The sequence below is a fragment of the Lutjanus erythropterus genome, chromosome 15 (genome assembly GCF_056507025.1).
Source record: "Lutjanus erythropterus isolate fLutEry1 chromosome 15, fLutEry1.hap2, whole genome shotgun sequence".
Lineage (NCBI taxonomy): Eukaryota > Metazoa > Chordata > Actinopteri > Lutjaniformes > Lutjanidae > Lutjanus > Lutjanus erythropterus.
In genome coordinates, this window is record NC_139331.1 from 16,897,988 (window position 1) to 16,912,905 (window position 14,918).

Consider the following 14,918-nt stretch of genomic DNA (forward strand, 5'->3'; position numbering starts at 1 on the left):
TATTGAACAGAGGCACGGAAAGGAAACGGCAAGGTGGATGCCTGGCATACATGGCAACATTTCACTCCTATTTTTTTCACAAAAACTTTAAATATTACTTTTAATCTTTAATATTTTCTGGTATTTAAAAACGAACGAAAAGCATAGGTTTTAGATACACTCTTAAAAATTAGGGTTCCTAAAAGGTTCTCCCTCAATGGGCAAAATTCTACCCAGATCCAGTTTCTTCTGTAGAAGACTTTTTTGAATAAAGGGATTGTCAAGGGTTCTTTGTAAGGCTAAGCATCCCATTAAGCAGAGGCAAATACAGCAAACTTCTTCCTGATGGGCTGAAGAATGGGCTCGTCAAGGGTTCTTTACGAGACTAATAAAGGTTTCATTAAGATTTGTTTTCATCCAAATAAGTGTTTTTGAAAAAAAATAATTTTTCAAATAAGATCAGGTTCTTGCACCAGTTCTGTACAAGGTCCTTGGAATCTTGGTTCTATCTACTGAACCAGTCCTCATTTCCACCAGTTTTGAGTGGAACCACTGAAATCAAGGATGTCACCAACAGGGGGCACTGCACAATGCACAACGACGTGTAGAATATTTGGTTCACTTACACTTTGGTTCCCAAGAAGAACCTGCTATTTTTTGTTCCAGACAGGAAACCATGTTTTCAGGTTCCAAACCAGTTTATTTTTGGTGGAAATGCACAGGACAGTTCATAATTAGGCTTTTATAAAAGTTCCACTTGGAACATTTCTAACAGTCTTTATAAAAGACAAACCAAAGAACCCGTGATGATTCTAGTTAGCACCTTTATTTCTAAGAGTGTGATGCATGTTTCAAATTGTGCAAAAGAGCAAAACGTGTGAAATACAATGTCCTGGAGTAACTGGAAACTGCAACTGTGTTCTTGACTCATTCTGCTGCAGTGACGTCTGAAGACAGTTGCTTCTGTTCATCTGCCACAACATCAATAACCAACGCCTGCCTCTAATCAGGGGTCCTGCTGGGAATTTTGAAGGGGGTGGGCGGGGGGAAGACAACATCTGACATTTGGCACCACTCAACATGATCATCAGAATTCCTTCCAGTTTGAAGCCCCGGGATCATCACTGTTATTCTTCCACCTGTTGTGTTCCCTAGTAAATAACAAATCATTCAGAAGTTAAGGAGAGGGATGAAAACAAACTCTTATCCTTACTTTACCTGAAGGACAACAACAGCGGGACTGTACAGCGTATGTCGTTCTGAAAAACAAAAAAGAGGTGACTGCTGTCATAACCTGTTACCACAGAAAATATATTTAGTAACAAGGCCAAGCCAGGACATAAAGCAGCATGGAAAGATGATGTATGTTTCCTCCCTTACTGTCTCGTGACCTTAAAGCTCAGTGTAAGCAATGCTAAACCCAAATGACCTGCACCCCTACCTATTTTATCTACAGTGCATCTATTTATTAATGTGTAAGTACCTGGGGTGGGCAATAACAAAGCCCATTTATTCTAGACATGGCCTTTTGTGTCTTTCATAGCCACTGTAGGTTTTCTACTTGCTTGAAAGGGGATGGTGAGGCGAGTTAGTTGCAATCTGCAAGTTCACTGCTAGATGCCCCTAAGCCCTACAAACTGGTCCTGGTACATTATTCAAGTATCTGTGTCTTAACTTCAGTATTTTTGGGGAAATCTTATGAGAGACAAATATTTAACTTTTGCCTCCACTACATTTCTTTGAAGGCTTCCATTACTTGTTACTTTGAAGAATAGATTTGGAGTCAGTAGATTAATTGTCATTGTATTTTTAAATTGCGATAGGCCATACACTGCGTTTATCACAGGAGAAAAAACAGTCACAGTAATCGGTCCTTTATTATCATGCTGCAGCATGTCATCCACTCTCCTGTAAGATCACTCCACCACAAAGATTTGTGAAACTCTTGCGAGATTTGTATGCTTTGTTTCTTCACTGTGCAAGTTGTACAAACCAAACATGCTTTATAGTGTGACAACACTGTGGTTAAGATCTGCTTAGGTTTTGGGACAAAAAAAACACCTGGTTAATGCTGGGGAAAGATCATGGTTTGGGTTGAAGTTCTTTTGTCACACAATTAACCTCTATAATCAAAACAGTATGTGTCCTGAAACTACAAATATTTGTTAAAATGTAGATTCCTTTTTCTTTTTTATCTTCGTTATTTTACATGTTTTGTTCACTCTCCCACACTATAAACATCAATGACAAATTGATAAGGGCAGCAGTCACTTTTTATAGAACTGGGCTAGTCCCAGCTACAGGTCTGTTTCTCTTTAAGTAACTCACCTTCTCAAGGGACTGACTGGACGATTATGTGTTATGGAAAATGTGGACTCCAGTGTTGAATCTAGCCACACTCTCTTGAATGTGACTGCAGCCTCGGCAAGTGCGCTTTTCCTGTGCTTTTGGTTACCTTGGCAACAAAGGATGCGGGGAGGAAAAAAAATCAAGAGAGCAAAAAACAAACGAGGGATGATATGAATTAAGGGAGGCGAACATCACAGGACAAAGAAAAGAGTGAAAAGAAAGACTAGTTTAAAGATGGTGGCATAAGAGAGGGATGAGAATAACACAAGTATGAGGATGAGCAAAATGATAGGCTGGAACATCTGGACGGAGTAACAAACCATAACAAACAAGAGGTTGGATTTATGAGAAAAAGGAAGAAGCAGAAACAGCATTAAGGTTTTTGAGACATTTCACACGCCGTCATGAAACTCAGATCCATTTTAAATATTTGTCTCACCGACAGTGGCTCCTCCGTCTCCCTGTCCTCCAGCCTCGGCACTTCCAGTCTGTCGATGAAGGCCTGCAGTTCTTTTCTGAAGGCCTTCATCTGAGCATTAATGCGATACAGCAACTCGTGTTCCCTGATCCTGCTTCCATCGTCTTCTGCACCCTCCTCCCCTCCTCTCCCGAACATCACGTCACCGTTTGATACGTAAACCCTCGCCTCTGAGATCACGGTGGCAGTGTCAGCGATGAGCCGGTCGATGGTCCTAACAAGCCTCTCTGCTTCCACACGGATGTCGATCATCTGCTGCCTGTCCCGCAGGTTGCACCGCACACCTGGCAGGAAGCGAGCCAAGGGGGAGGAGGCAGCGCCCTCGGGCCCCGTGGGGGTGTAGAGTCCCCGTGTGGGTGTCAGGCACCGGCTGCTGCCGTTATTGTTTCTGACCTCATCTGAGTCGCTTTCACCACCTACAGGGCCTTCACGTTTGCGGTGCGGTGGGAGGAGGCGAGAGGAGGTGGAATCCTCATCACTCTCACGGCGACCACTTGTCGCACCGCCAGCATCACTCTCTGCATCGCTGTCTCGTGGGCTGGGCCGCAGAGAGAGGTGAGAGGCCAGGTCATAGCGCTGCATGTTGGAAAGGAGCACACGGTTCTCGTACTGCAGCTGCATAACCTGAAGAAAAACAGAATAAAAACAAATAAAATAAATAAAAACAGGACATAATAAACAGATTTTAAAACAAAGCAAAACAGGACACTTTTCAGCAATATGGTTGTATGGATGGTAAAGTCTGGCTCTCTGCTGGTCATCTACCACTTTGGTCCAATTGGGTGAGTTGAAATGAAATTCAAAAAAACCTGCTAAACTTTATGTTAGCATTATCAGTGTGAGTGTATTAGCATACTGACATTACCATTTCCAGTTAAAAACCAATCAGTAATTTCCTAAAGCAGCTGTACACTGTATTTTTTTTTTTTAGCAAAATTACTCACATTGGAGTCAACAGTATGTTTACAACCTTGTGTTTTATGCTTAACAAATAATAGCATTTTAACACATTAAACTAAAATGGTGAACATGGTTAACATAAAAAAAATACATATACATTAAATATTTATCCGTTATTATACAACAAGGCTGTATAGCAAGATTTTGATATAATAATAAATAAAAGTATATAAAAAACAGAGAAGAAAGTAGCAGTAACGATACTAATGATATAATAAAGGTCTTGTTCCATTTAGTGTAGCAGAGCCTTTCCAGTGAGCCAACATGCACAACAGCAGCACCCTGACTCTGTTTGACCTGAATGGAACTGAACCTTTATTACATCACACCTGCCGTTACCATAATATTTCATGCCAACATGTTAAGTTGTAAAGACAGTATTTCAGAATAATTTATGCTCATAAACAAAAGGAAATTATCAAATTAATTTGAATATTATCAGTCATCTTGTCATACCTTGCCACTGAGGTCATTAATCTGTAGCCTTGCTGTCTTTAACTCCTCCTGGAGGGCTTCTGCCTTTGCACCATCATTTCCTGCACCTCCTGCTCCTCCCCCATGTCTGGCGCTTCCCTCATGGGTTCCGGCTTTGAACCGTAACTTGTTGAGCTCGCCCGTCACTCTCTTGTTTTGTTCTTCGGCATCAGCAAGGTTCCTTCTCAGCAGCTCCGCCTCATCCTCTACCAGCTGCAGCTGCTGCCGAAGCTCCGTCAGATCATCGCCGAGGCCTCGCCCTGCACCCGACCCGCCCATCGCTCCTGACCCAGAGCTTCCAGCGCCCTCCCCTTCCCCACGGAGGTCGTCAAGCTCGGCCCTCAGGCCACGGTTCTCCACCTGTGGGGGAGAAAATCTCATCACTCATACGACTCTCACTGAGGTATTATTTCTTTAATTGATCCACGTAGCATCGTCTGGTCTTACCTCCAACTCAACTATTTTCCTCCCCAGGATGTTGGCCTCCTCCTCCACTAGGCGGAGCCGTAGTTTCAGCTCTGACTCGCGGGTGGTGGGTGGACCCCCAGCCTCTCCTTTAGGATGGGTGCTGTCCAGTTCACCGTAAAAAGAGCGGTACTTCTGCAGCTCTTGCTCCAGACGGTCCTTCTCTTTGTCGATCTTGGCTGTCTTCTTTCTCATGAGCACAGCTTCCTCTTTGATGAAAGCTAGCTGGCACTTAAGGTCCTCATTGTCCTCCTGGAGCAAAGACACAACACAGACCATACTTACAGTAAACGCTAAAGTTAAGTAGAAATGGTTAAAACCTAATCCTGAAGTTCACAACGTTGGTCTCTGCAATAAGACGTAAAGACGGAAGGACTTAAGATTAAAGAGAAGATTTCGTACCACAGTCTTTCTAAGCTATAACATTATCTATCTCTGGACCAAGAGGATGTTTGACGTCTGCTAAGTCTAGAGTAATTGCTGGAGCTCTGCAAACTCTCAGCTTTCATTTAATGTACTTTTTTTCAAATGACTGGAGCACTGGCTTTGGCCTGCTGTAGCCCAGGGTGAAAAACAAAATGTCTGACTTTGAGAACATCACATGAGGGTGTGAGCTAAACCTGCATGTGTTTCAATAAGTCTTACTGATGTCTGGAATTCATGTATATTCATGACAAGACTTGCAGAGGGAAAAAGATAATTATTCAAAGATGAGATCACACACTATGGAAGTGATAGAGGATGGCAGATGTTTCTTAGGAAGATGCTTCTTGATGTTTCTTTCCATCACTTTGGGGATCATGTTTGTTTATACAAGAAAAGACAAAACATTGTAGGAAAATGATCTCTTTACTGGTAAAAACATCTCACCTCTGTAGGAGTCTGTGCTGACTTCCTGTCTGTCTTCTGGATGTCCTTGCTTCCTCTTCTCTTTTGAGACTGTTGGAGGACAGTTAATTGGCAAATGAATGTTTGGATTTTTGTCTTTTTCCTACTCTTACACTGATTTGTGATGGTTTACAGCTTTTGCTATAATTTAACAATATCTTATTACACTCACGCTCGTCTGTTGTAACATGAAACAAAGTAGCTTAGATTAAAATGCATTATGCCCCCACCAGCAGTTATGTTCACTCGCTCAGATTTTGTTGATTTTTTCCTCTTTCCTTTCTCTTTGTGCTTCTACCAAGTAGTTTGCATAATTAAAAAGTTTCCTTTCTGTCTGTCTTTATGATCACAAGTCTGCAGAGGGGGTTTTATTTTGAAAAACAACCAATTTCTCTCTGCTTTTTCTATGTTTGACTTCCTGCCTGTTTGATCTGCTCTGTGCTAACTGATGCAGCATCCATCAAAAATAGACAAGGCGCATATTTGAAGTGGAGCAGAGCCGAGAGCCGCTTCTGGGACACACCAAGGCGCTTCTGGTGGAAATACAAGCATTGTGTAGAATGGCAGCTCCGACTGCCACAGCATGGCCATAATATGACACAGCTATAACTGGTGGAATTTAGCCATCATACTATATCACCTTACTTCCTGAAGTCTTTCTGCCAGAAAGGACTTTCTGGCAGTAAGCCATGAAGGCTAACTTCTCCCATGCATGCAACATGGCAGCCTTCATGGAAGATGACCCACACCCCATGTAGATATAAATGAATCATTCTAAGGTAAAGAAAGCACAATTGTTCTTATTTTTTAGGTGAGTATACACTAATGAAAACATACTTCTGAATATTCTATTCCATTTCTGCAACTTCAGCGGCTAAGTGTTTACTTACCTCTTTGGTTTTGTCTAGTTCATTCTGCAGGGCCTGTTTGGTCACCTCCACCTCTATGAGCTTCTGTCTCAGCTTTTCATTCTCCTCCTCCGTCTTTGTGCGTTTCTCCTCCACCTTTTCCAGCTCGTGGTGCAGCCTTACAGACACATCCTTGGCTACCTGCAGTGGTTGCAGTGTGATTCCATTGAAAACGAAACTTAGAAAAGCACTGTTTAGTTCATGTGAGGGTGTCATTTTAGAATATTTCATACTCGTTAGAAACAAAATAACTTTATAAAAAAAACAACTTATAAACCAGTAAAATGCATAGGAATCAAAGCTGTAACTATGGCAGCCACTTGGGAAATGCAATGTTCTGTGGAACCTGTGTGCTCTGGCTAAATTAAAAACTTGCTCACATATTCATGAACACACACACATCCTCAGGACAGAAACGCTCCAAATGTCCTGTAAACTGCACCCAGACAGAACACCTCCCCCTCCCCTCCACTTCCTCCGTCTGTACCTTCAGGTCCTGCTCCAGACTCCTGAGCAGCTCCTCATCGATCTCTCCCGTCTGGGCGTAGCGCAGCCTCTTCCTCTCCGCCTTCCTCAGACGATATTGCAGGATCCGGCAGTTCTTATTGGCCCTCTCCAGCTCTCGCCTCATCTCCTGCAGCTGACAAGTGTCTTCCTCGTAGAACGTGTCTCGCATCTCGTCCATCTCGGTCCTCATCTCCTCAATTTCACACTGAAGATTATGTGTCACAGTAATGAGATGGTTAAGATTAAGACCGGCAGTGGCTAATCGCTGCTGTTTATGGTTTAAAATCTGACTTTTGACTCTACAGGCGCAGTAATGGATGTTTTGGACCTGAGCCAAATATAATCTTACAAGAACACATGATTAAAAAACACAGTTATCTGAATTCACATTTATTTCATATGAATTTTATCTTTCTGACTCTGTTTTCAGTGTTATAGATATTTCCTGCAACTGCCAACACGGCACATACAAACATGCGAATCCCAGCCGTTGACCTCCCCAGTTGTCCCTCATTTTAACACAATATTATTGATCCCAGCAGATCAATACTAGTGTGATCAATAACCAATTAGTCATGTGTGGCTAGTGTATTTTCAGTTTAGGTCTTAGCTTTATGTTCTCTAAAGATATGCAGGATGTAAAATAGAAAAATCAATATTTATTTTAGGGCTGCAATGGAGTGTTATTTTGATTTTTGATTAACCTGTTGATCATTTTCTTGATTAAGTGATAAGTTGTTTGGTCTATAGCGAGTCAAAAAATGATTAAAAAACGAATCACCGTTTCACAAAGGCCTTAATTATGACCTCAAATGCCTTGTTTTGTTCACAACTCAAAGATCTTTGGTTTACTGTCATAGAGGACTGAAGAAACCAGGAAATGTTCACATTTAAGAAGCTGTAATCAGAGAATCTGGGCAAAAACAATAAATCACTTATCAAAATGGTTTGTGATTAATTAATCATTTAGTCTATAAAATGTGAAAAATACTCCTAAGTTTCCCAGAGGACAAAGTGACATTTTGAGATTGCATTTTTTTGTCCAACAAACAGCCCAAAACCTAAAGACTCTTCATTTACTGATATAAATGACAAAGAAATGCAACAAATCTTTGAGTATCTTTGGAATTTGCAGACAAGACATGACAATTAAGGACGTTATCTTGGGCTTTGGGAAACACTGATCGACATTTTGTGGACCAAAAAAATAATCAACAATGAAAATAATCATTAGGTGAAGCCATCAATGCAATTAAGCATTATGCAATCCAGAACATAATCATTATATTGTAATTTGTCTTTCTGACCCCAGTCAATATTGCATAAAAAGAGTGCTTTTACCTTTTTTTAATGCCAGTTCCTTTGTAAAGTCAACTACCATGTTATGATGCATTTAGTTGCTCTAACTTTATACATGCAGCTTGGGTAAAGGGTGCAAATCCTATTATGTGGGTGGGAAAAAGGGAGAGAGGCAAAACATCTGTAACAATATTTGCTCATTATTCTCTAATTAAAAAAAAAAAAAGTAAATCCTTACTTTACATTTAAGAAGCTGAAATAAGCAAATGTTTTTTGCTTGAAAGATTACTAAAACAATGAGTCAGTTATCAAAATAGCTGGCAAATATTTTTCTTTCAGTTGATTAATTGACTAATCGTTGCAGAAGAGAATAATCAGTCTAGAGTAAATGTTGATTTATGGGCCAAAAGGCTTTAAATACGATTTAAAATTTTTCTGCAGTCCTAATATGAAAGAAAAACAAAAACAAATGTGGCCTACAATTCTGAGGAGGTGAAACATACCCAGAGCACAATCGTACAATACAAAGCTAACGTTTATCAAACCTTGAGATCTTCATTTTCCTCCAGCAGTCTCTCCATCTCGTCTTCGTAGGCCTCCTGCTGTGTCACGGACCCCGCCTCTGTCGCCTCTGCAGCCGGCTCCGGCTCTCCCACGGCGGCCTCCTCTGCTGCCGTGTTGTCCGTCTTGGTTTGCATCTTCGCACCGCTTCGTCTGAGTCTCTTTTGCAGATGAAACTGGATCAGTTCAGCCTGTAAGCATCCTCCTCGCCACAAACCCAAACCGAGGCCCGCACCGCAGCCGGCAGACGCGCCTCTTCTCCGGTTCTTCTCTCCGGGCTGCCTCGCTCTCTCCTCCGGGGAAAACGACGGTCTGGCGGGCAGCAGACGCTGGGACTGGGAGGGGTCACCTTTCAGGCAGGGCAGGCGTAAAGCGGAGCGACGGGCCGCTGCTGAGGATGAATCTGTCGGCTTTTCCCCGACAGCATCCGCCCTGTTTGCTCTGACTACACCAGCTTCAGCACCATCAGGGTGAACAGCTGCTGCTCCGCGGCTCTCGGGCTCCCTCTCCCTTCCGTCTGCGGACCTCAGACTCTCCTTCACCCCGTTGTATCTACTCCTTCCTGCGGGCGCAGGAGATCTGGACCTGCCTGGGTGTCTCGCAGCTCGCTGGGTCGCCCCTTGCTGGGCTCTGGCCGGTGAAGGAGCCCGGTGCTGCCTCCACCTCCTCCTCCCTGCGCTATTGTCTGATGGGGATGTTGACGAGGATGGAGGAGCTGCAGCGCCGCCGGTGGCAGAATTCATTTTCTGATAATAAACTACAATCTTAGGCTTTAATTTCAATTTATTTATCACGATTAAACATGAAAATAGACGTATTGACGCCCCGATCGTATTCACTTTCACACTTTTAGCCCGGTTTAAACCACATTTTGATATTAAAACAATTAGAAAGTTAACTTGGTGGAAGGTGCCACTAGATGCCGCTTTCCTCACCTCCTCATCCTGACCCCACAGTCTAACTTCACAGTTGAGGCCTACTTGTTTATGTCCAGGACCATTCAAAGATGGACTACAGCCTCCTGGACAAACAGCGCAAAAAAATACAAACTTAAACAAAAAAGTCCAGACCAATGCATTTTTTCCACAAAGAGCTGCACAGACTCGCTGTTTTCGTACCGCAGTGACTGTGGAGAGTCGCTGACACAGGGGGAACCACCAGGCACTGCAGGAGCACTGACCATATGACGTAAGGGGGGTACGTCAAACCAGGAAGTGAACAACCCCCCTCACCCCTTTCCTCTTCTCTTTCAAATTCAAATTAGTTTTATTGGTTTGGCCCGCCATGAAGTACTGCCAAAGCAGTTTGCAGATGGTTTACAATGTAAGTATAAACTTTTATTTTCATGAGAAACATATAATGACATTGGCTGAAAATGACATTGCTGCCATACTCACTTCAAGACATAAATGCAAAGTTGCAGAGCTGGATTTATCTCCCAGGGGGTTGCAGGGCAGATTTGGGACCCCCATTTTTACCCTAACACTTGACAATCTTGATAACATCTCAGATTAGGTTTAATATTTGTAATTTTAACAGAAATCCCCTGTTCTTAAGTTGTGGATGTGGAAATTGAAAGATGTGGTCATGTACTTCTGGGCATTACAAAGTAACATGTTGCTGTAATTCTACTACTTTTTGCATGATACTCATTACTTTTTCAAATTATTAATACAATTACAATTACTGAAATTCAAATGAGCTCACTGGTCGCTACTCACCACAAAATTGTCGACAACCGTAGACATAGCAAACAAACAAAACCTATTCCCTGAATATTTTGGTTTGTGATCTCCCATCACGTGACCTTACGGTGGCACAAGATAGTTCAGACAATGTGAACTTTTCATCATAGTTTAATAGAAACTGTCCATCATGTAATTTTTTTTTAAATACTGTACCCACAAATCTTATCATTTAACCCAGGGCAATAAAACTGTAGCTTACAGATAGGAACACTAGTGGCTGCTGCCCTCTGGTGGTCTGGAGTATTAATAACTGCTATCAGTGATGGTGGATAAAATGCTAAAAAATTTGACAGTTGTCACTAAAATAATGGAGCTATGTGTGCATTAACAAGATAATTCAAAGCAGACATTTTAAAGGAACTCAAAAGTTGCTTTACCTAGAAAGTAATTACTTTTATATAGGGCTGGGCGGTATACCGGTTCGTACCGAAAACCGGTCTTTATTTTCGTTATGATATGAATTTTTCATATACCGCCATACCGGTGAATAGCCCAAACAACGTCCGGAACGTGCGCGGCGGCGAAGTGTTTCAGCGGGGACCCATTTCACTGCTGCACACCAACACCACAGGTATGCTTGCTTGAGCGTGTGTACTAGGGATGTTCCTGACAACTAATTTCTCTGTTGATTGGATGCCAAATTTAATTTAGAATAGTCACTAAGAAAACACAAGGCAAAATTTATTAATTTATAATGTTAAACACTGTCCGAAAAAAAAGATACTGTGTGTATCAAGAGCCATTTGAAGACGTTAATCACAGTCTACAATCGCCAAATCGTACTTGAAATGCCGCTGAAATGCGCGCTACTTCGCGCTGTGTAATACAAACCTTACACGCTTATGCTTCACCTTTTTAGACCGAAGAGAGTCACAGTGTCTGCAGGTAAAGGACCCAGAGCTAACGTTAGCTTCCAGCCTGACACACAGTGTGGCTAACGTTAGCTTCCAGCCTGACTCACAGTGTGGCTAACGTTAGCTTCCAGCCTGACACACGGTGTGGCTAACATTAGCAGCTAGTAGTAGCAGCAGCAGCTCCGCTTGCAGGTTTATGTATGTGCTTAATGTGGTCACATTTCTCCAGTCGAGTGAATACATATCATCTTATTCTGTCACAGTCTACATTCATCTGTCCGACCTCGCTGATGTAGCTAAACATCCGGTGTTGACACGGCGATCGGTTCATACAAGCAGGGTCAGAGGGGCTTCCGTCTGACAGAGACGCAGCCCTGACTAGTGGCGTGCGGCAACAGATAACTGGCATCATGCATGAATGAAATATTGACGAATATTTCATTTTTAAATATTTTAAATGACTAGTATTTCTGGTGCCGACTAGCGTGGGTGGGGACGTTTAATTGTATAGTCATCCATGTGATGGTAACCATACTTTGAAGGGGTCATGCTTTTACCTGTCTGGACATAAAAAAAAAACAAAACATGATACAGTCCTTGTGACAGTAAAATCGGCTATTTGAAGACAATCAACTGCAGTAATTCTGTTCTCAGTAGAAGAAAATGTGGGTAAGAACACTGTTGCATGAAAAAAAAAATACCCATCAAATACTGTGAAACCGATATGATTTTTTAAAAAAACGTGATATGAAAATTTTGTCATACCGCCCAGCCCTACTTTTATATGCAGTAATTTGTAATTCAACAAGTAATTAAATTACTTTTGAGACAAGAAACTGCACAAATTACTAACTTTTTAGTAACTTGCTCATATTTTCACAATATCATTTGTGTTTCTTGTTTCTCACCTACTTTTGCCAGGAAGCACTTTACATGCCCCCCTTATAATCTCAACTGTTTCTGATGTGCAGATGTAATGTAACTAAACTCAGGCCCAGCAGGGGGTACTCTGCACACACTGAAGCGAGTCAGCAGAGGCCAAGCAATCTGTGCCACACAGACAGAGCCAGTAAAACGCTGACTGTTTCCACTCTGTTAGGCTAGAATGAGCTCCTTAGTCATATAATTGCTAATGAGATGAGTGAGTGATGGGTCAGGTTTTAACCCCTGCAAACTGACCCTTCAGCCTCCAGCAGACTGACCCTCTCAGAAGACGGGGTGGGTGGGTCAGTCGACTGTCAGTGGGCTAATGAAATCATAGGTTTGTACATTTGTGCCACATTATCGACGGCAGGAAAGGAGTAGCATGTTCGGAAGCCTTGAATTTGTTTTATACTTGAATAGTTTTTTATGAGAGAATTGCACGAGTGTATCAACAGCTTCATCAAAGTGCGCCTGTATTTGTTGATCTGGCACACTCAAGCTAGTACATGTGTGCATACTGTAGAGGTATATGTAGGTACCTACAGCAGCAGCAGGGATGCAGGTTATTGTGACCTGTGCTAAAAGCCTTTGATAGAAAAGCCTTGGCCCTTCTGCAATCCTCTTAGTCCCTGGCTTAGATCCCTCTGTGTCCCCATGGAGGACATACGCCTCCTCTTACTCATCTCCTCCAGTCTATCATTCACATCTACACCCTCAGACCCCCACCCTGATGCCATGGGTGCAAAGAGACAGGTGGTGGTGCACCAAGATAAGATGACCGCAAAGTAGAGCGTGCACAGTAGGTTGGAGGGATAAGGATGTGGGGAAAAAAAGGCTGAACATGAAGTGTCAGGAATTACCAGATGTGAGGCCTATTGACAACAGAGAAAAAATATTGTATGAATAATTTAATAGAAGCCATTAGTGAATCCACAGTGTGGTGAAAGAGCGATGGGTTGGAGTGTGTTTGTCACAGAATAATGAAGAAATGGAGGGCGAGTGTCAGAAAAATATGTGGATAGGAGGGAGGGGTAAAATCCTGAAAGGATATTAAATTCATGGTTGTGTCTTGTAAAAAAAAAAGTATTTGGTTGTATTTAGTGCCAGAACATTGTGGTATTTTTCTCTTTGTCTCCACAGGGTTAGAAATTTAAGACTTTTAAAGACATTTTTTAAAACCATCATGAATGCAATTCAAGACCTACAGTATTTCACAACTGCAAAAACGTTTGTTTTAAAGGTTCATCTCTAATCAGTACTGAATTAACCACTGATGCTAACCAAGTAAGAGCTAAAAAAGTAAAGAGTTAATTAGCTCTACCAACTACCATTAATGCTAGCAGCTAATTAAGCTAATAATGAAATCTGATAGCATTGCTTTGTTAATTTCAGGCATGCCAAATCTATATATATGTATATATATATATATATATATATATATACAGTATATATAATATGTGTTCAGGTCTATTTTTGGACCTGTGTTAAGTTGGATTTTTTGCAAGTCAGACTTAATTCAAATATTTTTTAAGAATGGTTTGATGTGATACTCTTTCCTGCTGAGCTAACTTTAGCTTAGCTCATTAGGCTAATGCAACAGTGAGAGAAGATTTAAATAAAAACACTGTACCAAAATATTTCACATCTTAGCAGCGACTTTTTGTCAGAACTGAGGACACCTCCAGTCTCCTTCAGTCCATTATGGAAAATTTTAAAAGTATTTTACTTTAAGAGTTTAATTTGTTTTGTTGGAATTTGACAAAAATGTGCAATTTAGTGCTTACTGATTCCATATTGGTTAGTTTTGTTTTACAGTTTTGTTACAGTGTGATTGAATCAATGTTTTCCCCCAAAAAACTTTTAAAGCGAGACTGAAGTTAATGAAATTGTGTTTAAGTAATTATAACCTCATAACCAAGTAAGAGCTAAAACAAGCAGACTAAAGAGTTAATCATTTTCTATATATTTTTTGCTGAAAACACATTTAAAAGGTTAATAAAACTTTACAAAAAAGTAATGTTCATAACCAAGTAAGAAAAGAAGTAGAGATTTCTCTCTACTCACTACACAATTAACCAGTGATGCTCATTGAGCAAGAGCTATAACAAGTAAAAAGTTAACTTGCTCTATGGACTGACTAACATTAATGCTAGCAGCTAATGAAACTAGTAATTAAATCTGAAAGAAAATTCCATCAAGCATTGTTTTGTTCATTTTAGGTATGCTGAATTAAAGAGTGGAACCAAACCTTTTATATGTTTTCTGATATATTTATGGATCTGTATTTGGGTTGATTTTTTTTTAAATAATAATAATAATTATTATTTTTTACAAATACTTAAAGTAAGTTTTTAAGGACAGTTTGATGTGACACACCTTCTTATATAATAGCTTAGCTCATTAGGCTAACACAACAGGGACATAAACTGTGATTTAGCTAAAAAAAAAAAAAAAGAACACTGAACCAAAATATCTCACATCTGAACGATGACTTCTTGTCAGAATTGATTGTCCAGCCTCTGTC

The 14,918-nt window shown here is 41.1% G+C and overlaps 1 protein-coding gene across 2 annotated transcripts; it reads right to left on the reverse strand.

Moving 5' to 3' along the window:
- Nucleotides 1–789: 789 nt before the first annotated feature.
- On the reverse strand, nucleotides 790–10,116 carry LOC146314232 (microtubule cross-linking factor 3-like). Of its 2 annotated transcripts, none has more exons than XM_084738127.1 (9): nucleotides 8,853–10,116; nucleotides 6,989–7,213; nucleotides 6,484–6,642; nucleotides 5,576–5,644; nucleotides 4,688–4,957; nucleotides 4,223–4,600; nucleotides 2,768–3,430; nucleotides 2,308–2,434; nucleotides 790–1,238 (listed from the first exon to the last, which is right to left on the reverse strand). In XM_084738127.1, exons 1-8 carry the CDS (start codon nucleotides 9,609–9,611, stop codon nucleotides 2,369–2,371), a joined length of 2,589 nt encoding a protein of 862 aa, XP_084594253.1. In that variant the 5' UTR covers nucleotides 9,612–10,116; the 3' UTR covers nucleotides 790–1,238; nucleotides 2,308–2,368. The 2 variants fall into 2 exon arrangements, with proteins under 2 accessions (XP_084594253.1, XP_084594252.1); XM_084738126.1 differs by having other exon boundaries at nucleotides 2,308–2,630; nucleotides 8,853–10,109.
- Between the last annotated feature and the right edge of the window lie 4,802 nt (nucleotides 10,117–14,918).